Genomic DNA, 26,979 nt, shown 5'->3' on the forward strand with positions numbered 1-26,979 from the left:
CTTAGGTCCACCTGGCCAGAACATCTTCTTTCTCCTTAAGACAGTATCTTATGGAGCTATACGAATCATCCCCTCCCCTCTGATGTTCCAAGGAGTCGCTGTCAGCCTATTGGTGGCCCCCCAAAATAATCTCTTAGTTCAGTTCCTGTATTTACATCATGAGCTTGGTTCTGAGGTTATATCTATAGAATGAGATTGGTTTTGGTGCTGTATTTATGGTATAAGCTTGGATCCCATATTGTATTTGTTATCAGCTTGGTTGTGTGGTTGTATTTATGTTACAAGCTTGGTTCTGGTACTGTATTTATTCCCTGTTCTGTTCTGAGCGGTAATCGTTGTGTGCCTTTAAGTGCAAGGTGATCGCTCAAACGTTAAGCGATCACTTTGTGCTCCTAGTGGTGTATACAGAAGACAAGCAGGGCCGCTTGTCTTCTGCATCCAGCTGTTCTCTGCTCAGTGCCCAGCTATTATACAGCTGAGCGCTTCAAGCCGGGTATGCATCTTGACTTCTGCATCCAGCTGTTCTCTGCTCGGAGCGCTCGGCTGTTATACAACCGAGCGCTCCGAGTGAGGTGTGCAGAACACAGCTGGAGCGCTGTGTTCTTCCTTCCCCCGGCTGTTCATTGAGTGCTCGGCTGGTATACAGCTATGTGTGGAGTATGAAGAACACAGCTGGAGCGCTGTGTTCTTCCTTTCCCGGCTGTTCATTAAGTGCTCAGCTGGTATACAGCCATGTGTGGAGTATGAAGAACACAGCTGGACGGCTGTGTTCTTCATACCCCATCTCTGTTCAGGGAGCTGGATACAGCTGAAACAATAGTATTAGCTGTATCCCGCTGTGAATTCCTGATAAGGCCAGTCTCAGCATGCTGAAAGACAACAATCAGCGACTGGTTTGCGAAAACTGCACGATGTCAGCACAGCTACACACGATTATTGCTCAAAAGACGGTTTTTGAGCAAATTTTGAGTGATAATCGTGTCTAAATGGGCCTTTCTGTAGAAGCCGATTACAGGCAGACTGCTTACTATCATAATATATGATTCTTTTTTATGACAACAGGCGATGGGGAATTCCACACAAGGAGCTATCCACCCTCAGACGGGCCCGGGGTATGATCACGCGTTGCGGAGTAAATTTGCATCATCATCACCTGCACTTGACTTTGTTGCAGCGTTTGTACAGATTTTACTCATTGCTGTAAATAAAATCTGCGTCAAAAATCCGTCCCTTTTCTGCGGCAGAGCATGAGATTTGAAAATCTGCGACCTATCGAGGGGGCAGGAGGTTACCTTTAAAGTGGCATTTACGGTTAAAGAAAAAAATGCCATTATTCCCATCTCCGAATCGTCAGGGCTTCCGGTCCGTGTACGGCGGGCGACCAGGACTGCAGCGATCTGGATACAGTCTCAGGATTGGCGCGGTCCCACAGCTGGGAGCACCCATGTACATTCCTTGGTACAACCAATTAGATACGGCGTAACTTCATGACTGCACTGAGCCACTTCTCTCCACCTCCGGGACCCCTCACTGCTGCCATGAAAGGAAATGTTCCTTGACGTGTTTCTAGTGAAGCTTCATGTACAATGGCGCATCAGCGGCGTATTTACCTCGGCGGCACGGCCAATGACTGCAGTCGGAAACTGGTTAACTCCTTAGTTACCCTGGCAATGGAGTCTTGTGGCGGGAGTGGGCCCACCCGCTGACAGGTAATGAACAGGAGTGGAGAACCTGCTGATCGTGACTGTTTAACCCCTCAATTGCCACAGCGATCACGACATCAAAGTGGTTTCAGAGAGATGGGGCTGCCTCAATTATCCCCCCCCCCCCCGCCCCCCATGATGTAAATGTGAATGTGCTGATGAGTTACATTGGCTACCAGATGCCAAACAATGTCCTCTGGTCTTCCACAAACTCAAGCCTATTAGAACCTGCTAGAGGTAAGGTCTAAGGTTGCCTCCACACAGGGAATGCCTTAAAAACCACATTATAAAAAAACTTTGGATTTTTGCTGCAGTTTGAGGGGGAAAATGTAAATGCAGCAAAATAGTGGCAAAAATGCATGAGTTTCCCTGATAACATCCAAAACACCTTAATAGACAGCCTGTCATAAGAATAGTACACTGCACTACATAAGTAACGCAGTGTATTATGAAAGTGAGAAAGCAATCACATTTTCAAGTCCCCTCGATGTACTAAAAAAATAACTTCAAGAGTCTTAAGGAAAAAAACCAAAAGAAGAAATCAATGTTTTTGCGGCACAAAAGACTTTTGTTCTAGACCCAAAAAATACACGCAGTTGGTATCACTGCGCTGGGAACTATGCAATGATCAGGCTTTTATATGCCACACGATAATGTCATAAAACAAAAAAATAATAATTTTCTGTTTATTTGTTCAGCCGCCTCACAAAGAAAGGAAAAAGATAATCAAAAAGCGGCATTTACACGAAAATGGTACCAATCCAAACTAAAACTACTAAAACCGTAATCCATATATACGGAAAAAACAATGCTGCTGCGCTATTTTATCTGGGATTATGTGCTGAGGCTCCGAACAAAGACTCCAGCGCAAATGTTAACATGGTTTAACCCCTTCATGACGCAGCATATTTTGAACTTAGAGGGGTTGTATTAGTATACATTGCATCCCTCTACAGTCCAACCTGTGGAAAGAAAAGAGTTAAAATACAAGGCAAACTCACCTAATCCCGTTGTACTTCTTCCCTCCCTCATTTACCTGGCACGTGAGGGGTCATCTTCCAGCAGCTCCTGCGTGCTCACGTCGACCTGGCCGCGTCTGACCTCAGACGTCCTCGGAGAGTCGACAGAGGGTGCACAAGCGTGCAAGGAAAGGAAACGCATGCGCATTCGCCGTTGGCTCTCCGAGGATGTCGGATGTTAGATGCGGCCAGGCCAATTAATGGGTAACGCATCACTTGTGATGCGATGACCACTGACCCGGGTACTTGCCGTCCGGCATGATCGAAGCAGGGAGGAAACTGGAACGTTTCCAGCTTCTGCCCTGCGATCGGACGGCTACCGGAGGGCCAAAAGAAGAGCAGCAGCTTCCCGGTGAACGCCTCCGAAAGGCACAGGTGGGTATAAATGTTTTTATTTTTCTGACAGAGCCCCTTTAAGATTGGCTTCAGACGAGCATGTACTTTGTGTGTGCATACGCACGCACAAAAACACGCGTCTATCAGCCCCAATGCATTCCCTATGGTGTGTTCACATGTCCGTGCTTTACAGGCGTGTGCCTGCAAAGATAGGTCATGCGTGCACCATAGTGAAGGCAGGCATTGTTTTCAATGGAGCTATGGCTGCTGCCGGCGGCTCCATTGAAAACAATGGTCTGCCGGCACCCCTGCATTGTTTTTCAGGGAAGGGCTTTACATTAAGACCTTCCCCTGCAGGGATGAAGAACACATCTGCCGTCATTCATTCGGGGAGAGCTGCCTGTGATTGGCTGAGCACTTCAGCCAATCACATTCAGCTTTTTCAGCAGGCGGGGATTTTAAATCCCCGATAGATCAGCACCACAGAGCAGGGGACAGCAGATGAAGACGCAGCTGAGCCCCGGCAGCTGAAGGGAGGTGAGTATCTATTTTTTTTTTGTTTTTTAAAGCACTTTTACTGGATTTTCAGGGAAGGGCTTATATTTAAAGGCCTTCCCTGAAATCCATTGACGGTGCCGGCAGCAGAATCCTCTACCGCAGCTGACATGTGCGACAGCTGCGGTAGGGAATTGAAGAATTCCTCTGCTGCATCTGTCACAGATGTGGCAGATATAGCAGCAGGGAATTCTTTTTACTAGCGGGGATGAAGGAAACATCTGCCACATGCGGCAGATGTGTTCTTCATCCCCGCGGGGGTCACGGCAGCGGCGGAGGGTACGTTTATTTTTATTTTTTCACAAAAATTTTTGTTTTTCAGGGAAGGGCTTATATGTAAAGCCCTTCCCTGAAAAACAATTCAGGGGTACCAGCAGACCATTGTTTTCAATGGAGCCGCTGGCAGCAGCCGCGGCTCCATTGAAAACAATGCACGGACCTGCATTCACGCGTGTTTTTGCACATACATACGCACCTATGTAAGCACAAAAACACGCTCATGTGAAGCCGCCCTAAGAGTGGAACGATTTTTGGAGATTTTCATCTCTATTTTTTAAAAGCCATAACTTATTTTTCTGTCACCATGGTGGTATGAGGGCTTGCTTTTACATGAGAAGCTGTAGTTTTTATTGCTACGATTACTTTTTTGATCCCTTTTGTGTTGTTTTGGGGAGGAAAAATGAACACAAAAAGCACTGCATTTGCTTTATTTAATAGTATTTGCAGGAATAAAAGGGTGTTCAATTTATTCTATAGGTTGTTATGGTGTGACAATACCAAACGTGGCTTTTTACATTTTTTTAATGAAAAAACAAGAAAAGTGTGCATAAAAGGGTTTTCCCTATTTTTCCCCTACATTTTTTATGTTCCTATAGGGGACTTGAACCTGTGATCTCAGGATTGCACAGACAATAAACTGCAGTACTGCAGTGTATTATCATTTTTTTTGCATATGACAGGCTATAGCAGACCCGGACGCCGTCAATTTGATAGCAGAGAAAAAATAGGTCACTTACTAAGGGGTTAAAAGTGGCCTGGTACTGGACTGCTGTCAAAACGCCATAGTGTCTACCTGCAGTCACCACTAGGCGGGGCTCACTGCTTAAAGATTTTGATCATTTCCTTTGCACTTATTACTTATAAATCCATATACAGTTAGCTCCCCCTAGAGGTGGCAGCAGGAAGCCAGAATCATATCATTTATCAAGTTAACACCTTCATGACTGGTGATACTACATTTACGGCAGGCAGTCATGTGGGTGTATGGAGTGGGCTCGGGAGGAGAGTTGCCCCATACCCAGCATGTATCAGCTGTTTCTGACCAATTACTGCCACAATCAGAGTTAGTTCTGATTGCAGCAGTTAAATGTTTAGATGCCGCCTTCTGCAATGTGATCTGGGGTTGCAGATCGGCTAGCATGGCAGCCCGGAGCCTACTGAAGCCTCTCAGGGCTGCCATGCATAGATTTTAATCAAGTCCTGGCTGTGGTGTGGCATAGCTTCATAGGTAACATCAAAAAAAAAAAAAATCGCTATAAACTGCAATACTGAAGTATTGCAATATTTAGTACAAGCGATCAAATGATTGCAAGTTTAGAAGTTAAAAAGCCCTCCTGCCCCCCCCTCCATTCCACCCAAATCTAAAACATATAAAAAAACACACATTATTTGGTATCGTCGTGTTTGTAAGAGTCTGAACTATTAAAATATCGCAATATTCCCCATGGCAAAAGCTGTAAAAAAAAAAAAAATGAACGGAATGACAAAGATGCCAAAGTTGTGATTTTTTTTTATCCTGGCTCCCAAAAAAATAGAATAAAACCTGGTCTAAAAGGCGTATTTTTACCAAAACAGTACTTTTGCCAGAACTACAGCTCCCCCTGCAAAAAGAGGAGCCCTCAATTGACAACAATATAAAAAAGTTATGGGCCTCAGAATATGGCGACGGAAATTTTAAGAAAATAATTCAACTTTTTTAAAAATAGGAAAACAAAAAACAAACTATATGAATTTGGCGTCACCGTAATGATCCACAGAACAAAGTTAATGTCACTTTCGCTGCACTGTGACCACTAGAAAAACGACCCCTTCAATTAGCGCAATTTCTTCCCATTTAAAAAAAATCTGTACAATAAATGGGACCATTAAAAAATACAACTGGGGCCACAAAAACAGCAACGTAGTGGAAAGATGAAAAAATGATGGCGGGTAGGGAAAAGCGAAAATACAGTGAAAAATCTCTGGTGCTGAAGGGGTTAAAAGGAGCTCGTCTATACGATGTATTACACAAAAATTGAAAAAAATCAAAAAAAAAAAAAAAATCACAGAAATAACTAAACCTCCCCCCGTGTGTCCAGTTTAGTGTAAAGCTGCGGTTGCTGTGCTTCTCTGTGTTATCTAAGTGTGAGCCGGACCCTCCGGCCGGACCCCGCTGCCCTGTTTATTGCCATAGTGAACATCATGGAGTTATTCCAACTGTGGATGTCGCAGCAGAAACCTCCGTGAGAACCATGATGGATGAGAGGCGGTTAGAACGGTCAGAAATAGTCAGCCGCTGCTGTAGAGTTTGGAGGGGGGGCAGCTGAAGATGGGAGATGTGTATGAAGGGGGCACAAACTTATACGATCTGACATGGAAAGTCCTTAGGACATAGAGCACTGGTACTTCGCATTCATGGAATGTTTATTTGTACTGAAGCAGCATTATCTGCAAGTCATCGCTGCATTTTCACAACACAATGCAAGTAAAAGTTAGTGAACCCTTTGCAGTGACCTGGATTTCTGCATTAAAGGGGTTGTCTCGCGCCAAAACGTTTTTTTTTTTTTTCCATAGGCCCCCCGTTCGGCGCAGGACAACCCCAAAGAATGTGTTAAAAAATTTTTTTTTATTACTTACCCGAATCCCCGCTCTGCGACGTCTTCCTTCTTCCTTAACCAAGATGGCCGCCGGGATCTTCACCCACGATGCACCGCGGGTCTTCTCCCATGGTGCACCGTGGGCTCTGTGTGGTCCATTGCCGATTCCAGCCTCCTGATTGGCTGGAATCGGCACACGTGACGGGGCGGAGCTATGAGGACCAGCTCTCCGGCACGAGCGGCCCCATTCACCAGTGAGAAGACCGGACTGCGCAAGCGCGTCTAAAAATGCCAGAAGACATCAGAATTAGACGGATCCATGGCGACGGGGACGCTAGCAACGGAGCAGGTAAGTGAATAACTTCTGTATGGCTCATAATTAATGCACGATGTACATTACAAAGTGCATTAATATGGCCATACAGAGGTGTATAACCCCACTTGCTGCCGCGAGACAACCCCTTTAATCAAGTGTGGTCTGATTGTTCTCCAAGTCAGATTTTAGGCAGACAAGCCAACTAATAACACACAAACTGTTATACTGATCGTGTTTTTATTGAACCACTGAGTAGCATCCACAGTGCAGGGAGAAAAAGTAAGTGAACCCTTGACTTTAATATTATGCAGCAATTCTTTCCACCAAATGTTTCCTGAAGCTACAACTAGCATTTGCTCATCGGGGAAGAGATATTTTGGACCATTCCTCCCTGTAAATATGTTTCAGTTCATCATTATTTCTGGGATGCCTTATGTGCACAGTCCTCTTCAGGTCATGATAAAAAGGCTTTTTATAGGGTTATGGTCAGGACTCCAAATCACAATTTTTTCCCCATCATTCCTTGTTGATTTGTGTGCTTTGGGTTCTTGTCTTGTTGCTTTACCCATTGTCTTTTCAGCTTAAGGTTATGGACGTATTATTTTTTCTTGCAGTTGACGTTTTGTGGTCAATTTCATTTTTTATTGATTTAATGCATCTAATGGTTCATGCACATTCCTTTATGCTGCTATGAACCCATACTGTACCGCCATGTGCCTCCTATTTTACACACAGGCCAACACATGCACCGCTATTCTCCCTTGCAAGCAATGCTTCTAGGGAAGAGTATTGCACATCACAGAGGTACCACATGGCAGCGCTTAGCGTGCCTAGAGGTCCATAATACAGACCCTAAGGGTGCATTCACACGACCGTATATCGGCCGGGTTTTCACGCCCAGCCGATATACGGCATCTCTCTCTGCAGAGGGAAGAGGCTGGAAGAGTCGGGAGCAGTGCTCTGAGCTCCCACCCCCTCTCCGCTCCTCTGCACTATTTGCAATGAGAGGAGGTGGGGCGGGGCCAAGTTCTGGGAATTAGCTCCACCCCATCCTGCCTCTCCTCATTGAAAATAGTGCAGGGGGGTGGAGAGGAGGCAGAGAGGGGGCGGGAGCTCAGAGCACTGCTCTCGGCTCTTCCAGCCTCCTCCCCCTGCAGAGAGAGACGCCGTATATCGGCTGCGCGTGAAAATTCAGCCGATATACGGTCGTCTGAATAAGCCCTAAAGTCAATGTACAGCATACGAGTGCAAAGACCCATAAGCAATAAATTAAGCAACCAGTCTTGATTAATTAAAAATCACCTCCCGTTTGTGTACACAGCTTTTATGCAGACCTATGTGTCTCCAGCCCTATAGACTGCAAACAGTTAGATCCTGCAGTCATGTCTTACTCCACTCCCTCTTCTTGCTAACCTACTGATAACAATCCGGCCTGTACATTAAAAATGGGAAAACCGCTTTTTAATATCTTATTTCTAGGTTGAGTTATGATCGCTTAAAATCACAGGCCCAAAGCCTGAGGCTGCACTACTGCGAGTTCTGGAGAGCACCTGTCCAATGCTGTCAGGTGCAGGGAAATCCCAATACAACAACATTTACTATTGGATGTGAATGGTGATTTGGATCCACATAAAGCCATGTGGTCATCGGAATGTCTCAGTAGTGCAGCCTCAGGCTTTGGGGCCTGTAACTTTAAGCGGAAATATCTCAGGCTAGAAGTAAGATATTACAAAACGGTTTTCACATGTTTATTTTCCAGGACAAGGTCTAATATTCTTATGTTATATGATATATAACAAGCATGGCTATCTACATAACATTTCTAAAAAGTTTGTCTGCACCGAAGATGGAGTTATAGAGGAAGACATTTTCATCCACACCAGGCATTTCCTGTGCAGGCATTCCTCTGGTAGGTATTGCAGCTGCCAGCATGCATATTCTGCATCATATGATGCAATGTCCCTACCAATTATTCCACAATCGATATCTTCATTACTGCCACGAGGCGTTTCCTCCAAAAAATACCGGACTGTTTTGTGCTTCTTCACTTATGGCAACAGAATGTCCCTTTCCTTCTGGACAGGAGAACTGTGGCACTTCATCCTCAATTTCCCAATAAACCAACTATTTCCAGGTTGTGGGCGCAGATCTCCCGGCATCTTTGGTTCGGCTGCCTTTGAAACCAAATGCCTGTCCAGTTCGGTTCCGCAGGTCCCGTTCCGACCCATCTGCTTGCGCAGCCTCTTCATCGTATCTATAGGGGACAAGCAAATGATGTCACATACAGGCAGATGAAAGGGGTTCCATACGAGTAGCACATCCCGTAGCATTGTAGCGGGGTGCAATGTTAGGGATCATAGGGAGTAGCGATGCAACAAGTTCCCATACACTCCCTTCTGCTGAATATACAAGCACTCCCTTTATATAACCACAATTCAAAAAGTGTTGGGGCGCCCCGTAACATGAAATAAATGTGAAGAGCAAAAGAATGCGATGATTTGGAAATCTCATCTAAGTATATTTTATTCACAGTGTGGGGGAGGGGGGGAGGAGACCTTTCATTAAACAAAATTTACTCATTTAGAAGTTGATGGCAGCAACACATTTCAAAAAAGTTGGGGAGGGGCCACAATATACTGTCAGCACTGATAGTGCCTTTCAGGATGCGTGAGCTGCCCATGCCATAGGCACTAATGCCACCCCGTACCATCAGAGATGCAGGACTGTGCGCTGATAAGAACAGAGACCTTCCAGCTTATTGAGTCCGCAGCTCACGGCATCCATGGCTCCAAAAGGAATTTCACATTTTGATTTATCTGACCACAGAACAGTTTTTTCATTTTGCCTCAGTCCATTTTGACTGAGCTTTGGCCCAGAGAAGATGCCGGCCCTTTTGGACTGTGTTCATACGAGTTCTTCTTTGCATAGTACAGCTGTAACTTGTTCGCAGACAGCGATTTCTGGAAGTATTCCTGAGCCCATGCAGTAATTTACATTACAGAATCACGCCTGTATTTAATGCAGCGACGCCTGAGGGCCCATCATCTAAAGTATCCAATATTGACCATCGGCCTTGTCCCTTGTGTAGATGGATTTCTCCAGGTTCTCTGAATCTTCTGATGATATTATATACTGTAGATGGTGGGATATTCAAAGTCTTCACAATTTTACGTCAAAGAACATTTTTTCTGAAACTATCTTTGCTTCTAAGAGACTCTGCCTCTCTAACCGGCTCTTTTTATACACAGTCATGTGACTTAGTACAAAATTGATCCTCCAGCTGTTTTTCATTAGTACAACTTACTTTTTCAGCCCCAACTTTTTAAAGATGTGTTGCTGCCATCAATTTCTAAAGGAGTTAATGTTCTTAAATGAAATGGAAACAATGTCCCACTCTCACCTTCTGATCTGTCCGATGGGTAGATGAGATTTCCAAATCATTGCATTCTTTTTTTATGAACATTTATTTATATTTTACACCGTATTCCAACTTTTTTTGGAATTGGGATTGTATATACACTTCTGGGGAATCCCTTCCAAGAAACAATGTCGGTTGCTCCCCTACATTAAATTTCTGTTATTGCGAGGAGTTGTATTTTTTAATTTTACCATATGATGTATTGGAAAAAAACTTTACAAAATTAAGTGGGGAAAAATCAAAAGAAGGTCAATTGCAACTTTTTTTTGTGGGCGGTGGGAGGGTTAGTTTTTACAGCATTCATAGTGAAGGAAAAGTGACATATGAACTTTGTTCTATGGGTCAGTGCGATTACGGTGACAGCAAACTTAGAGATTTTAAATGTTTTTCTATTTTTAAAAAGCACAAAATTTTCCTAAAAACAAAAATTGCTTTCTGTCGCCATATTCTAGGGCCTCCTGTCCACAGGCAATTTTTCACTGCATATCCGCGGCAATAATCCGGCCGCGGGAAACACAGTGAATGCTTTCTATAGACTACTATGGAAAGTGCAGCCCCCACTGTCCACAAGTGGAGAATCATAGCGATTCTCTGCTCGCGGGACTTAAATGGCAGCATGCTGCGATTAGCCGTGATTCTCCGTGGTCAGCCTATCTGTCATATAGGCTGTCAGCTCTCCCCTGCCCCCCCGGCATCAGCTCCTGCAGCGGCGATCTGCCGCTTGATATCACTATGCCCGTGGACAGGAGGCATAAGACTCATAAATTTTTTTGTTCTTCCGTCAATTGGGCTGTGTGAGGGCTCGTTTTTGCAGGGCCGTTTTTTTTAAATTAATACCATTTTTGCAGAATCGTGTCTTTTTGCTCACTTTTTCTTCTAAATTTTTAAGAGATGGGATACATCAAAAGAATTGTAATTATGACATTCCGTCTTTTTTTGTGGGCTAAACATTGTGATATTTTAATAATTCGAACTTTTACGAATACTGCAATACCAAATGTGTGTTCTTTTAAAATTATTTTTCTTTTTTCATGGGGAAAACGGGAAAAGGGATTTTAAAAAATCTTTTACTATATATATATATAATTTTTTTATTATAATGAAGAGCTTCATTAATTATTTAACACTTTTAATTAGTGCCCACAGGGGACTCGAACTTACGATCATTTGATTGTCTGTACAATATTCTACAACAATTCAGTATTATAGTATGCTGGTTAGTAGGATTTACACTGGAATGGACAGACGATACAGAGAGGCCGGGTACAGAGAGGCCGGGTACAGAGAGGCCGGGTACAGGGAGGCCGGGTACAGGGAGGCCGGGTACAGGGAGGCCGGGTACAGGGAGGCCGGGTACAGGGAGGCCGGGTACAGGGAGGCCGAGTACAGGGAGGCCGAGTACAGGGAGGCCGAGTACAGGGAGGCCGAGTACAGGGAGGCCGAGTACAGAGAGGCCGAGTACAGAGAGGCCGAGTACACGGCGGCCGCATCTTACAGGATCTCATAACTGCCCAGGGCTTCTTTGGGTGGGAGTTTATTCCACTTGCAGTCCGGGATCTCCCCATTAGGAAAGACGATATTCAAAGTGTCGTTGATGAGGTTGTACTTCAGGATGCGGTCGTTGGCGGTGCTCGAGGTCAGAGACGGAGAGGCGTTAACCTGTCAAACACACGGACCATCAACAGATGTCAGCAGGGGGAAACAATGCAGCAGCCTATATAGAAAATACTAAATCTGTTTGTGTCGTATACAGATCCACAGTCTTGGTCCGAGTTGAGTGATATTTTGCTGAGCGTTCATCACCGGGCGACGGATACTGTAATTGCCAATAGCAACCAATCACAGCTCCGCTTTCATTTCTTATACCGCTGAGGTAAAATGAAAGTTGCACTGTGATTGGTTGCTCTTTCTTATACTGCTGAGGTAACATGAAAGCTGCGCTGTGATTGGTTGCTCTTTCTTATACTGCCGAGGTAAAATGAAAGCTGCGCTGTGATTGGTTGCTATTTCTTATACTGCTGAGGTAACATGAAAGCTGGGCTGTGATTGGTTGTTATATATTATACTGCTGAGGTAACATGAAAGCTGCGCTGTGATTGGTTGCTATTTCTTATACTGCTGAGGCAACATGAAAGCTGCGCTATGATTGGTTGCTATTTCTTATACTACTGAGGTAACATGAAAGCTGCGCTGTGATTGGTTGCTATTTCTTATACTGCTGAGGCAACATGAAAGCTGCGCTATGATTGGTTGCTATTTCTTATACTGCTGAGGCAACATGAAAGCTGTGCTGTGATTGGTTGCCATATTCTTATACTACTGAGGTAAAATGAAAGCTGCGCTGTGATTGGTTGCTATTTCTTATACTGCTGAGGTAAAATGATAGCTGAGCTGTGATGGGCAACACAGAATTTCTTTTGAAGAGCTTCCATAGCAGTGCGGGGCTCGGCTCATTTTTGCGTCCACTTAGTATATTCCAGGACCGCTAGTCATAAGATCTTTTTGAAAGCCCAATTTCCAGTAACCAGTCCCTGCGCTTATAGCGCCATGTAACGCACGAGTGTATTACCACTTACATACAATCAGGGGAGGCCAGAAACAGCCTTGCAACCAGTTAACAACCCCCTTCCATTTTGTGTATGCAGCTCTGCTGCAGATGGATGTGTCTCCCCCGTCTGCAGTCAGCTACTTGTACCGCCTGTTCCTTCAGTTAGGACAGACTGGTCTGCTGTTTATAGCCTGTTTTAGCCACACCGGACGTCTGCGGCGTTGGATCTCTTCTGGCCCTCAGATATGCAGCAGTCCGTTGTGGCATAGATCCCACTCGGTGATGAAATCGCTCGGCAGGAATATCGGCCCCTGCGGACAGGAAGCTTCTTGTAGTTGCTGCAGATTAGATGGAGGTGCTGACATGTTCTGATCAGCTGACAGGAAGGGGTCAGCGATTCATGCTGCTTGTGCCAAATTCTCACCTCCCATCGGCACGGAGCAACAGAAATCTGGATCCATCTGACCAGGGGATGTTTTTCCGCTGCTCAGTAATACAAGTTTTCACTCTTTTGCCCACTGGAGTCGCCTTCCTGTCTGTCTTAGACACAATGGCGCTGGAACTGATCGCCTGCTGTTATAGCCCTCCGTGCGGAGGAACGGCGAGTTGTGCATCAGACCTGTTCGTTGGAGCGCTAGCGTTGTATTCAGCTGATTATGCACTGCCTGTTCATTAGGACGATTCCTGACCTCCTCCTCGGATCCCTTACACTGGGTATCTTTCCCCGATCACGCCATTTTCTATATACTCTCCACACCGTTACACATGACCCCCACCCGCGGTCGGCAGTAAAATCCCGGCCCCGGCTAGTCCCGCACCGATGACCGGCCTCGTTGGAAGTCACTCAGATCGCTGGATTTTCCCATCTAATGTGACTGAAACTGATCCCCGAAAACTCGTCATGTGGTTTTATGCTGCAATCTGGGGTTAAGGATCTCATTTCTATACACGGAAGCGCCAATCGTGTAAAGGCCGGGGATGGGGGGGGGGGGCATTGAATGCAGATATATCTCCTAGGAGACTCCTAATCTGCATTTCCTACAAAGCCTTGTCAGTGTAAAAAAAGAGAGGAGGACTGAGAGTAAGGCCGCTCAACACATTATGCAACCAATCTGTGCTGCAGTGTAAAGTAAGGGGGACGATCAAAGCAGCAGCCTGAGCCTACTTGTTTTTCAGATGACCTCATACTTTCTTTCGGCGCTGTAGTGAACCCCAACTAAACCGACCTCTGGGGTGGGCATCACTGCCAACTCATCCAAGAGGAAATATGGATTATTAAAATTAAGAATGAAAAACAAAGGTTTCCAGTAATCATTCTTCACGCTAACGATGGTTTCACATCTGAGCAGGGATTCTGCTCAGGAAGTAGGAGAGGAGAATCTCCTCAGCCGAGCGGTTCTGTCTCTGGATGGACCCGGGCAGCGCCAGGTGGACTCCACTGACTTTCCACCCAGTTACCCGGCTTTTGGGCGGAAGAAAAAAAAACTGCCTGCAGCGCGGAAACAAGGAACCTAAAATAAAGGGGAAGTTCAGCTGTTCATCTGTAAGGCACGTCAAATCCCGTGTTTTATGGCAACCTTAAAGGGGTTGTCTAGGGGTGACTTAAAGGGGAACTTCCCATCTCATTATGCTAATGCAATATGTTCTAAATTTCGAAACTAACCCATAAGATACGTCTTTTCAAAGTGCTCCAGATAGTCCTCCTCTTCATTCTTGTGGCTTACAGCTTGTGGTCAGTGGGACCGGCCACTTCCACTATGGAGCAGAGGCAGCCGGCGCTTGCACCCCTGTTACTAGCTCCTGACCCGGCCACCGCTACCCCTCTGCGCTGCTATTTCTTTCCATAGAAGGGCTTCTGGGCTCTACAAACAGGATAAAAACACCCCTTTAAAGGGGATGTCGTGGATTATAAAAAGATGGCTGCTTTAATGCAAACATAGTGCCACGCTTCTACACAGTGGGTTGTGTCTGGTGTTGGAGGTCAACTTCATAAAAGTGAATAGAAACTGAGCTGCAATACCAGACACAACCCACTAGGGCCGTGCAGTGTTTAGGAGAAATCAGCCATGTTTTTCTAATCCTGGACAACCCCTTTAAGCAAGAAACAAAAACAAAATTGCAGGCCCCCACCGCTCTCTACGCTGACCTGCAGCTGATCACAAAAGTGTCCTCTTGCTGAAACCCCCAGCGATCAGCTGTAATCTATGGGGAAACCTAGTGATAATTGTTTGATTACCCTGCAGCACCCCCACAGGGGAAATGAAGCATTACACAGTGTTCATTGGCATCAATGGCTTGTCTGTATAATGCTGGACTGGACAAGTCCTCCAAAAAGAGACAGATGCTCTCTATAACCACTCTACATTCTGGTCAGGGGAGGAGGATCCCCCCTATCAACTCCGAACCCCCTAATAGGGTTCTGTAGACTGGCACCTTTTTCTTTGTGGATGGTACAAACCAGAATAAGGCGGCCGCTCACCTCGATCAGCCACGGCTTCAGCCGGTCGTCTATGATGATGTCATAACCGTAACACTCGAAGCAATGCTTGTCGTTATTCATCACCGGCTGAAGACAGAAAAGGAAGAAATAAATATATAAAAAGGGAATTATAAAGAAAACATAACATAAAAAACGGCCAATTTACGACCGATCTTCTAGCAGGGGTCTGCGATTCATAAGCTACGACGCTCCGCCTGCTGTGACTCACTAACTCGCGATTTTCGTGCAATACGACGCGTTTTACAAAGTCCTATTGTCTTTCTCGCGAAAAAAAAAATTGCAAGGGACAGCGATGTTTTTGTGAGAAAAACTCAGACATCTCATGAGCAAAACTGCAATATTGCCGCGATTTTCTCGCTGCGATATCACGATCGCCCGTGTGAAACCTGCACCAAAATCCACAGCAAATCCGCTATGTGTGAGCGCACTCTAACCGCTTCCACAAGAGCGCGGTGCTGGTCTACGTTTCCATAACCCACCCTGTAGCTGACGAGTGAGTGCGAGGCATAGCGTGTAGTTACATAGTGCATACACATGAGGGCAGACCGCACCACATTACACTAAGCCTGGGTTCCCACACAGCGGAATCCTGGCGGAAATCTCGCGGTTTGGCCGCAGCGAAAAACCGCGAGATTTCCGCCGGGAGAAGTGCTGCTTCAAAAACTGCGGCACTTACCTGCGGGTTTTGAAGCGGCCCGGCCGCTCGCTCTTCCGCTGCGGCCGGCGCTCCCATAGAGGAGAGCGCGGCCGCAGCGGAGGAGGAAAAAGAATGAGCATGCTGCGGCCGGCTAATCCGCGCCGCAGTGCCGGCTTTGCCACGGTGATTTGCCATCCCGCGTGGACGAGATTTCTGAGACATCTCGCCCACCTGGCTGGCTAATCCCGGGATTAGCGGCCGCAGGCGGATTTGCCGGGGCGAAATTCTGGACGGAATTTCCGCGACAAATCCCTGCTGCGGCTTCTTGTGTGATCGCTGATATTACTCGCCTTCGACCATTAGGCACATCACACGCAGTCAGCGGTGACTCAGCCGCGGGCGACTGGTTGCAGATGCTAAAAATAAGAGCCTATAACTTACTGTAAAGGAAGGGGGTCAGCAGCGTGCTATTAAACTTCACCGGCCTTACCGGCACAGAGGCCTCTAGCACGAGGGCCGCGGACGGTCAGATTACTATGGACGCCTCTGAGCCAGCTTTCCATGGCATAGCTCCATCGGACAAGAGATTGTGGTTAACACGCTAGACTAAACCGCCAAATACTGCGCTTTCTACCAGCGCCATCTACTTAAGATTTGGGAAAGGTTTATTTTCCATCCACAACTTGGGTCCCGAGCCATGAGGGTAATGTGTTGCAGAAGTAAACGGCGCTACTACTATAGTCCATAGAAATGTGATATAAGCATAGTCCAATGTTTAGGTATTTCAGGTATTGTTTCCTGTTATCAGCCAGGGGTGAAGCCGAGTGTAGTCTTCTTCAATGGGATAACAGACAGGAAGTCCAGGGAAGTACTCTGAGGTTTGCAACAAGTCCAGTTCTGGACTTCATTTTCACTTGTTCAAAATAGCCAACATAGTCATCTGACTAAAGCCCCATTTACACGCAAAGATAATCGCTCAAAATTCGTTCAAAAGATAGGGAGAATGACAGTTCGAGCGATCGTTTTGCATAAGCTGCTAATGGACACTAATGCCCATTAGCAGCTTATCAGCTTCATTTGCATGTAAATGAGCCTCCCTTTGCTGTATGCAGATAACAGCAACAGGTGGTCTGTTATCTGCATACAGTTTTTTTGTTCTGCTGCGGGACTGCAGCTGAATACAATGTCATCAACGCTCTAGCAGAGAATCACAGCGTGCGGTCCCTGCTATCAGCTGTCCAACCAAACAATGGATTTTAAACTCAACACAAAAACATTGTTTGGCAGTCGATGGGAGCACTTACACGCAACGATTATCGCTCAAAAGCCAACGTTTGAGCGAATTTTGAGCGATAATCGGTGTGTAAATGGGGCTTAGTACCGACCACTGGCTTGTTCCCGACTACGTCCCTGCTTAATCCTCTGTACTGCTGTGACATCTCTGTGTACTGGCCACTGGCTTGTTCCCGACTACGTTACTACTTAATCCTCTGGCACACAGAGATGTCACAGCAGTCCTGGAAACGGGACAGTCTAATTGGCCAGCAGTGCTTAAGTGATCGGCACTGGCCAATCAAACAGCAGCACACAATGTGCATTAGTGAAAAGATTCCAGTAGCCAACCTGGAGGAGTAAAAATGTGGCCCAGAACCGGCGGATCGAAGGGACAATCAGCACAGAAGAGCAATAGCTGTTAAAATATAAACCTCCCCATCTGTTCCCAGGACCAGCAGGTCTCTTTAAGTATAATCTACCGTTATGTTTCCATGGTTACACCATGAAGACAACAGAACACTTAAAAATAAAAAAAAAAACTAATAAAAACCAAAATAATCCTAAAAATGACTAATCAGGAAATGGACAAAAAGAACAGAAGGAGGGATAGACAAGGGTTAATATGGCAGAGATGTAAGTCTCCCTAGGGCAGGGGTTCACAAACTTTTTCAGCCATGGAGCCCTTTTTGAAGCAAAAATTTCTCGTGGAGCCCCAAGGTGTGGTCAGGGGAGGAGTTAGGGGCGTGGCTTATCACAGCATATTATTTTTACCTCCGTCGTTATAAAAAGGACAGGGCCACTTAAAAAAAAAAAACATGGAGGAACACTGGAGCGCTGGACGGGGTATTGATATACATATTTAAATTTAATATCCTGCGGAATTAAATCCCGCACCTCGTGTCGCCTCGTGTCCGCACGGGTTTTGTGCAGATTTTTTTTCTACAGCACGCGGATGATTTTTTGAAAATGTCATCTACTTTGCTGCTACAGCTACTGCAAACTCCACAGCAAATCCGCCTAGTGAAGTAATAGCGACCCCTATTGTGGCCCAAGTAGTAATAGTGACCCCCCTATATTAGTGACCTCGGTAGTAATAGCATCTCTTATATAGGCTCCAGTAGTAATAGCAACCCCTATTGCGGCTCCAGTAGTATTAACCCCCTCAGTAATATTAACCCCACAGTAATAATATTAATCCCCTCAGTAGCCACAGTAATAATAGCCCCCCCAACCCATATACTTACCTTCTTCTTGTAGTTAGCACCGCACCTCCTCTACTCAGCGCTGATCCCGGGTGCACACCGACGTCAGTGTGTGAGCCGGAACATTTCTTCCCCTGTCCTCTCCTGTGGAGCTAAGGAGGAGAGGACTCAGGGGAGGAGGATCCTGGCTGCATGCTGACATCAGAGTGTGCAGCGGAAACAGCGGCACTGTGTGATTACTAGTGAGGAGCTGCGACTCCCTGCCAGTAATCACTACAGTGGTGAGCAGCCGTCAGCATGCATGCCCCCTGCGGAACGTTTGCCTCAGGTTCGCCACCACGGAGCCCCTGACTGCCGCTCGTGGAGCCGTAGCGCAGTTTGGGGACCGCTGCTCTAGGGTAAGCCATCCTCCAAAGCTGAGTAAAAATGCAAGGAAGGCGCTGAACAGGGTGGAGTTCAGACCTAGATTACAATTCAGAAGGAGTGAAAAGACTATGAGAGTGACAAAGAGAAAACCTGCTGCAGTCTGCAAGACAACTGAGACTTGGAAGAACCCCAAACATAAAACTAATATTGTATGGAGATAGAGAAAGCGTCAGCCAGGCGGGGGCTCATCTAAAGGGGGAACAAAAAGATTGGGTGCTGAAATTCGACATGCCCAATCCTTATTTCAACCTTCTTTCGGAGGGTTCAGCCAGCTGTTGTGTAATGAAATAGATCTACATGCATTGACCCCTATCAAGGCCCTCGTACACATCAGACACCTACATACGGACAATCAGTAGGTCATATACACTCATTCACAAAAATAAGTAATACACCAGGAAGGAGGTGGAGAAATTAGAGGAAACTTTCTATATGTGGCTGTAAGTGACTATAATGTTACAGCAAAAGGATATGTTATTGGTGAAAAGTGTACAATTAGAAGGCTCTAGTATCCTGTTGTACCGCCTCTAGCTTGGATACAAGATGTGATACAGGCAGGGAGGCTCTAGTACCCTGTTGGGCCATCTCTAGCTTGGATACAAGATGTGATACAGAGGGCATGGAGGCTCTAGTACCCTGATGTACCACCTCTAGCTTGGATACAAGATGTGATACAGGCAGGCATGGAGGCTTTAGTACCCTGTTGTGCCACCTCTAGCTTGGATACAAGATATGACATGGGCGGACATGGAGGCATACAGGTTTCGTATGGTATCCTGCAGCACATTTGTCCACAGATGTTGCAACTGGACCTTCAGATCCTGCCCACTTGTAGGCTGCCGAAGCTGGCACCCCGGCTGGTCCCAAAATTACTGGATTAATGATAAATTTGCACGGAGCTGTGACAATGTTGTGGGGTCTTCCTGTGACCCCCTTGTGTGTGCGGCCGAGCATTATCCTGCTGGAAGCCGCCATGAGAGGAACACACGTGGCTGCAGGACGTCCTGAACATATCGCTGAGCTGTTAGCACCTGGAAATGGTCCGGGCACGGGTCTGAAATGAAGGTGGACAACAAAGCTGTTGGACCTTGTGCCCATTGGCACATCAAACAATCCTCACTACTGGTGGTCTGTCAGGGCCGCCCAGAGTCTGGTCTCCGAGTGTGCGTGCCCTTATGTAACCAAAGCTCCCAACACTTCCTAACAGTTTGGAGAGAACGGCCTACATGGCGGGCAAATCGTCAAAATGGCCATCCTGCTTCTCTCTATGATGCGCCCCTCTCTAACTGGGCAAAATGCGTGCGTCGTAGAGGCGTCTAATGGTCAATGATCTCCCAACCAGAGGCCCACTACATAAAAGTAGCTTCTTCATAGGGCAACGGGGGAAGAACCTTTACGGCTTCTGGTTGTAAGACCCCGAGTCTAATCAGACCACGACTGTAACCCTTTACATATCCGACCGAGACGTAACTGCAGGCCGCGTTTTGCAGCTTTTCCGTTAAACCGTAGTTTCAGCTTCTCTCACAGTCGCCGGCCCCCCCATGTTACGTCCCCAACCCAGTAATTTGGGGCTTGTTTCTTGGATATGATTGAGAACCCTCGCTGCAGACCTGCGGTCCGCTGTCTCCACTTCCAGTGAACACATGTACGTAGGTCAGAGGTAACCACATAAATACGGGGGCAGCTGAACATGCTCAGTAGCGTATAATTATATTCTACATACTGTTTACCGTCAACCGCATTAACCATCTGTAATGACATGCTGGCGTCAGACCCGTCGTCTTCCAACGCTCCCTGGTGCAACAAACAACTACATTACAAGCTATTATAATGGCGCCACCTGCTGGCAGTATAGTAGTAGTGCAGTATAGATAATTTGAATGAATTTAGCTAGATGAAAAAAAACCCAAACATTTAAATCACCGCTATCTATTCTCCTGCTTCAAGGAACACACCGGGGTTATACATTGAGTTATGCCTATTGCAGGGCATGATGGAGGAGTCAAAACACAAAGGGAGGATCTCCGAGTCATGCCTCCTCCACTTGGACATGCATCAAATACAACACACATCTGTTTTCCTAGGAGCGCTCCTATAAGCAGGGAGATCAGGGGGTCCACATCTTCTGATACACTGTATAGCAACTTTAATAGAGACCCCTATCTAGTAGGGCGGTGGATCTCGTTTGGCCTTCAGGACCATGCAAGAAAACCCCAGAAGGGCGTCTGTGAAATCCTGGACCCGACTAGTCCAGCACCGATGACCGGCCTCGTTGGATGTCGCTCCGATCGCTGGATTTTCCCATCTAATGTGGATTCACACTGAAACTGATCCCCGAAAACCTGTCATGTGATCTTGTGCCGGACTACGAGGTCAGCGGTCCAATTTCAATATATGGAGGCTGCAATCGTGAAAGGGCCGGGGTCTCTAATAAAGTGGCCATTCGGGTAGGTTAGGATTAGATAGATTAACCTCTCGGTTTCCGGTTATATCCCGCTGCTCCGATATTGATTTAGCCTCTGACAGTAAATTAGGTGCTGCTGATTTAGTAATTATCAGACCTGTGACTGTGCAGCGTCAGACTCATCATGTCTAATGAGACTAGTAACCTCCAGCAGGCGGCCGGGCAGCGGTATCACAGCACCCTAATTGGTGGCCGGAGGGAACGGACTCACCGCTACGGCCTTCAGGGACTGGACAATTATCCAGTGAATTTCATCAAACAGTTTATCAGTGACTTCTCGGCCCCGCGTGCTCTCCAGGTACAGACGCAGATTACTGACTGTCCATTTCCCGCCGTGGACGTGATTGTAGTCATCCTAGAAAAGAGAAGAGCGTCTCATAACCCAGCGAGAAGCCGCAGGCGAGGCGGTAATGTACTGCAGGAGAGGGAGCGCACCGCTAGATCTACACATACAGCATCTAGGCTTCAGAACACATTCTAGCTTCATTCAATAGACAGATGTTGACACACGTGCGCTAGATAGATAGATAGATAGATAGATAGATAGATAGATAGATAGATAGATAGATAGATAGATATGAGATAGATAGATAGATATGAGATAGATAGATAGATATGAGATAGATAGATAGATATGAGATAGATAGATAGATAGATATGAGATAGATAGATAGATAGATAGATAGATAGATAGATAGATAGATAGATAGATAGATAGATAGATATGAGATAGATAGATAGATAGATGGATAGATATGAGATAGATAGATAGATAGATATGAGATAGATAGATAGATAGATAGATATGAGATAGATAGATAGATAGATAGATATGAGATAGATAGATAGATAGATAGATATGAGATAGATAGATAGATAGATATGAGATAGATAGATAGATAGATAGATATGAGATAGATAGATAGATAGATAGATAGATATGAGATAGATAGATAGATAGATATGAGATAGATAGATAGATAGATAGATAGATAGATATGAGATAGATAGATAGATAGATATGAGATAGATAGATAGATAGATAGATATGAGATAGATAGATAGATAGATAGATATGAGATAGATAGATAGATAGATATGAGATAGATAGATATGAGATAGATAGATATGAGATAGATAGATATGAGATAGATAGATATGAGATAGATAGATAGATAGATGAGATAGATAGATATGAGATAGATAGATATGAGATAGATAGATAGATAGATAGATAGATAGATAGATAGATAGATAGATATGAGATAGATATGAGATAGATAGATATGAGATAGATAGATATGAGATAGATAGATATGAGATAGATAGATATGAGATAGATAGATAGATAGATGAGATAGATAGATATGAGATAGATAGATATGAGATAGATAGATAGATAGATAGATATGAGATAGATATGAGATAGATAGATAGATAGATATGAGATAGATAGATAGATAGATAGATAGATAGATAGATAGATAGATAGATAGATATGAGATAGATAGATAGATAGATAGATAGATAGATAGATAGATAGATAGATATGAGATAGATAGATAGATAGATAGATAGATAGATAGATAGATAGATGGATAGATATGAGATAGATAGATAGATATGAGATAGATAGATAGATAGATAGATATGAGATAGATATGAGATAGATAGATAGATATGAGATAGATAGATAGATAGATATGAGATAGATAGATAGATAGATAGATATGAGATAGATAGATAGATAGATATGAGATAGATAGATAGATATGAGATAGATAGATAGATATGAGATAGATAGATAGATATGAGATAGATAGATAGATAGATAGATATGAGATAGATAGATAGATATGAGATAGATAGATAGATATGAGATAGATAGATAGATAGATAGATATGAGATAGATAGATAGATATGAGATAGATAGATAGATATGAGATAGATAGATAGATAGATATGAGATAGATAGATAGATAGATAGATAGATAGATATGAGATAGATAGATATGAGATAGATAGATATGAGATAGATAGATAGATAGATAGATATGAGATAGATAGATAGATAGATAGATAGATAGATAGATAGATGAGATAGATAGATATGAGATAGATAGATAGATAGATATGAGAGAGATAGATAGATAGACAGATATGAGATAGATAGACAGATATGAGATAGATAGATAGATAGATAGATAGATAGATAGATAGATAGATAGATAGATAGATAGATAGATATGAGATAGATAGATAGATAGATATGAGATAGATAGATAGATAGATATGAGATAGATAGATATGAGATAGATAGATAGATAGATAGATAGATAGATAGATAGATAGATATGAGATAGATAGATATGAGATAGATAGATAGATATGAGATAGATAGATATGAGATAGATAGATAGATATGAGATAGATAGATAGATATGAGATAGATAGATAGACAGATATGAGATAGATAGATAGATAGATGAGATAGATAGATATGAGATAGATAGATAGATATGAGATAGATAGATATGAGATAGATAGATAGATAGATAGATAGATAGATAGATAGATATGAGATAGATAGATAGATATATATGAGATAGATAGATAGATAGATAGATAGATAGATAGATATGAGATAGATAGATAGATAGATATGAGATAGATAGATAGATAGATATGAGATAGATAGATAGACAGATATGAGATAGATAGATAGATAGATATGAGATAGATAGATAGATAGATATGAGATAGATAGATAGATAGATAGATATGAGATAGATAGATATGAGATAGATAGATAGATAGATAGATATGAGATAGATAGATAGATATGAGATAGATAGATAGATATGAGATAGATAGATAGATATGAGATAGATAGATAGATATGAGATAGATAGATAGATATGAGATAGATAGATAGACAGATATGAGATAGATAGATAGATAGATAGATATGAGATAGATAGATATGAGATAGATAGATAGATAGATAGATAGATATGAGATAGATAGATAGATAGATAGATATGAGATAGATAGATAGATAGATATGAGATAGATAGATAGATAGATAGATAGATAGATAGATAGATAGATATGAGATAGATAGATATGAGATAGATAGATAGATATGAGATAGATAGATATGAGATAGATAGATAGATAGATATGAGATAGATAGATATGAGATAGATAGATAGATAGATAGATAGATATGAGATAGATAGATAGATAGATAGATATGAGATAGATAGATAGATAGACAGATATGAGATAGATAGATAGATAGACAGATAGATAGATAGATATGAGATAGATAGATAGATAGATAGATAGATATGAGATAGATATGAGATAGATAGATAGATAGATATGAGATAGATAGATAGATAGATAGATATGAGATAGATAGATAGATAGATAGATAGATATGAGATAGATAGATAGATAGATAGATGGATAGATATGAGATAGATAGATAGATATGAGATAGATAGATAGATAGATATGAGATAGATAGATAGATAGATATGAGATAGATAGATAGATAGATATGAGATAGATAGATAGATAGATAGATAGATAGATAGATATGAGATAGATAGATAGATAGATAGATAGATAGATAGATAGATAGATAGATAGATATGAGATAGATAGATAGATAGATATGAGATAGATAGATAGATATGAGATAGATAGATAGATATGAGATAGATAGATAGATAGATAGATAGATATGAGATAGATAGATAGATATGAGATAGATAGATAGATATGAGATAGATAGATATGAGATAGATAGATAGATAGATAGATATGAGATAGATAGATATGAGATAGATAGATAGATAGATATGAGATAGATAGATATGAGATAGATAGATAGATAGATAGATAGATAGATAGATAGATAGATAGATATGAGATAGATAGATATGAGATAGATAGATAGATAGATATGAGATAGATAGATATGAGATAGATAGATAGATAGATAGATAGATAGATAGATAGATAGATAGATAGATATGAGATAGATAGATAGATATGAGATAGATAGATAGATAGATATGAGATAGATAGATAGATAGATATGAGATAGATAGATAGATAGATATGAGATAGATAGATAGATAGATAGATAGATAGATAGATATGAGATAGATAGATAGATAGATAGATAGATAGATAGATAGATAGATAGATAGATATGAGATAGATAGATAGATAGATATGAGATAGATAGATAGATATGAGATAGATAGATAGATAGATAGATAGATATGAGATAGATAGATAGATATGAGATAGATAGATAGATATGAGATAGATAGATATGAGATAGATAGATAGATAGATAGATATGAGATAGATAGATATGAGATAGATAGATAGATAGATATGAGATAGATAGATATGAGATAGATAGATAGATAGATATGAGATAGATAGATATGAGATAGATAGATAGATAGATATGAGATAGATAGATAGATAGATGAGATAGATAGATATGAGATAGATAGATATGAGATAGATAGATATGAGATAGATAGATAGATAGGAGATAGATAGATAGATAGATAGATATGAGATAGATAGATAGATATGAGATAGATAGATAGATATGAGATAGATAGATAGATATGAGATAGATAGATAGATAGACAGATATGAGATAGATAGATAGATAGATGAGATAGATAGATATGAGATAGATAGATAGATAGATATGAGATAGATAGATAGATATGAGATAGATAGATATGAGATAGATAGATAGATAGATAGATAGATAGATAGATATGAGATAGATAGATAGATATATATGAGATAGATAGATAGATAGATATGAGATAGATAGATAGATAGATATGAGATAGATAGATAGATAGATAGATATGAGATAGATAGATAGATAGATAGATAGACAGATATGAGATAGATAGATAGATAGATAGATATGAGATAGATAGATAGATAGATAGATATGAGATAGATAGATAGATAGATATGAGATAGATAGATAGATATGAGATAGATAGATAGATATGAGATAGATAGATAGACAGATATGAGATAGATAGACAGATATGAGATAGATAGATAGATAGATATGAGATAGATAGATATGAGATAGATAGATAGATAGATAGATATGAGATAGATAGATAGATAGATAGATAGATAGATATGAGATAGATAGATAGATATGAGATAGATAGATAGATAGATAGATAGATAGATAGATAGATAGATAGATAGATAGATATGAGATAGATAGATATGAGATAGATAGATAGATAGATATGAGATAGATAGATATGAGATAGATATGAGATAGATAGATATGAGATAGATAGATATGAGATAGATAGATAGATAGATAGATAGATATGAGATAGATAGATAGATAGATAGATATGAGATAGATATGAGATAGATAGATAGATATGAGATAGATAGATAGATAGATATGAGATAGATAGATAGATAGATAGATAGATAGATATGAGATAGATAGATATGAGATAGATAGATAGATAGATAGATAGATATGAGATAGATAGAGATAGATAGATAGATATGAGATAGATAGATAGATAGATAGATAGATAGATAGATATGAGATAGATAGATAGATAGATATGAGATAGATAGATAGACAGATATGAGATAGATAGATAGATAGATAGATATGAGATA

General features: G+C 42.5%; 1 protein-coding gene across 2 annotated transcripts in view; it reads right to left on the bottom strand.

Annotated features, from left to right (window-relative positions):
• Positions 1 to 7,970: 7,970 nt before the first annotated feature.
• TTLL1 (TTL family tubulin polyglutamylase complex subunit L1) overlaps positions 7,971 to 26,979 on the bottom strand; it is a 40,033-nt gene continuing 21,024 nt past the window's right edge. For both annotated transcript variants that reach the window (XM_066590361.1, XM_066590362.1), the window contains exons 7-10: positions 21,466 to 21,609; positions 15,230 to 15,316; positions 11,698 to 11,861; positions 7,971 to 9,038 (exon numbers count right to left, since the gene is read on the bottom strand). In XM_066590361.1, the coding sequence (XP_066446458.1) occupies positions 8,909 to 9,038; positions 11,698 to 11,861; positions 15,230 to 15,316; positions 21,466 to 21,609 (525 nt within the window). In that variant the 3' untranslated portion in view covers positions 7,971 to 8,908. The remainder of the gene's footprint in view (positions 9,039 to 11,697; positions 11,862 to 15,229; positions 15,317 to 21,465; positions 21,610 to 26,979) is intronic.

The sequence above is a fragment of the Eleutherodactylus coqui genome, chromosome 2 (assembly GCF_035609145.1).
Source record: "Eleutherodactylus coqui strain aEleCoq1 chromosome 2, aEleCoq1.hap1, whole genome shotgun sequence".
Lineage (NCBI taxonomy): Eukaryota > Metazoa > Chordata > Amphibia > Anura > Eleutherodactylidae > Eleutherodactylus > Eleutherodactylus coqui.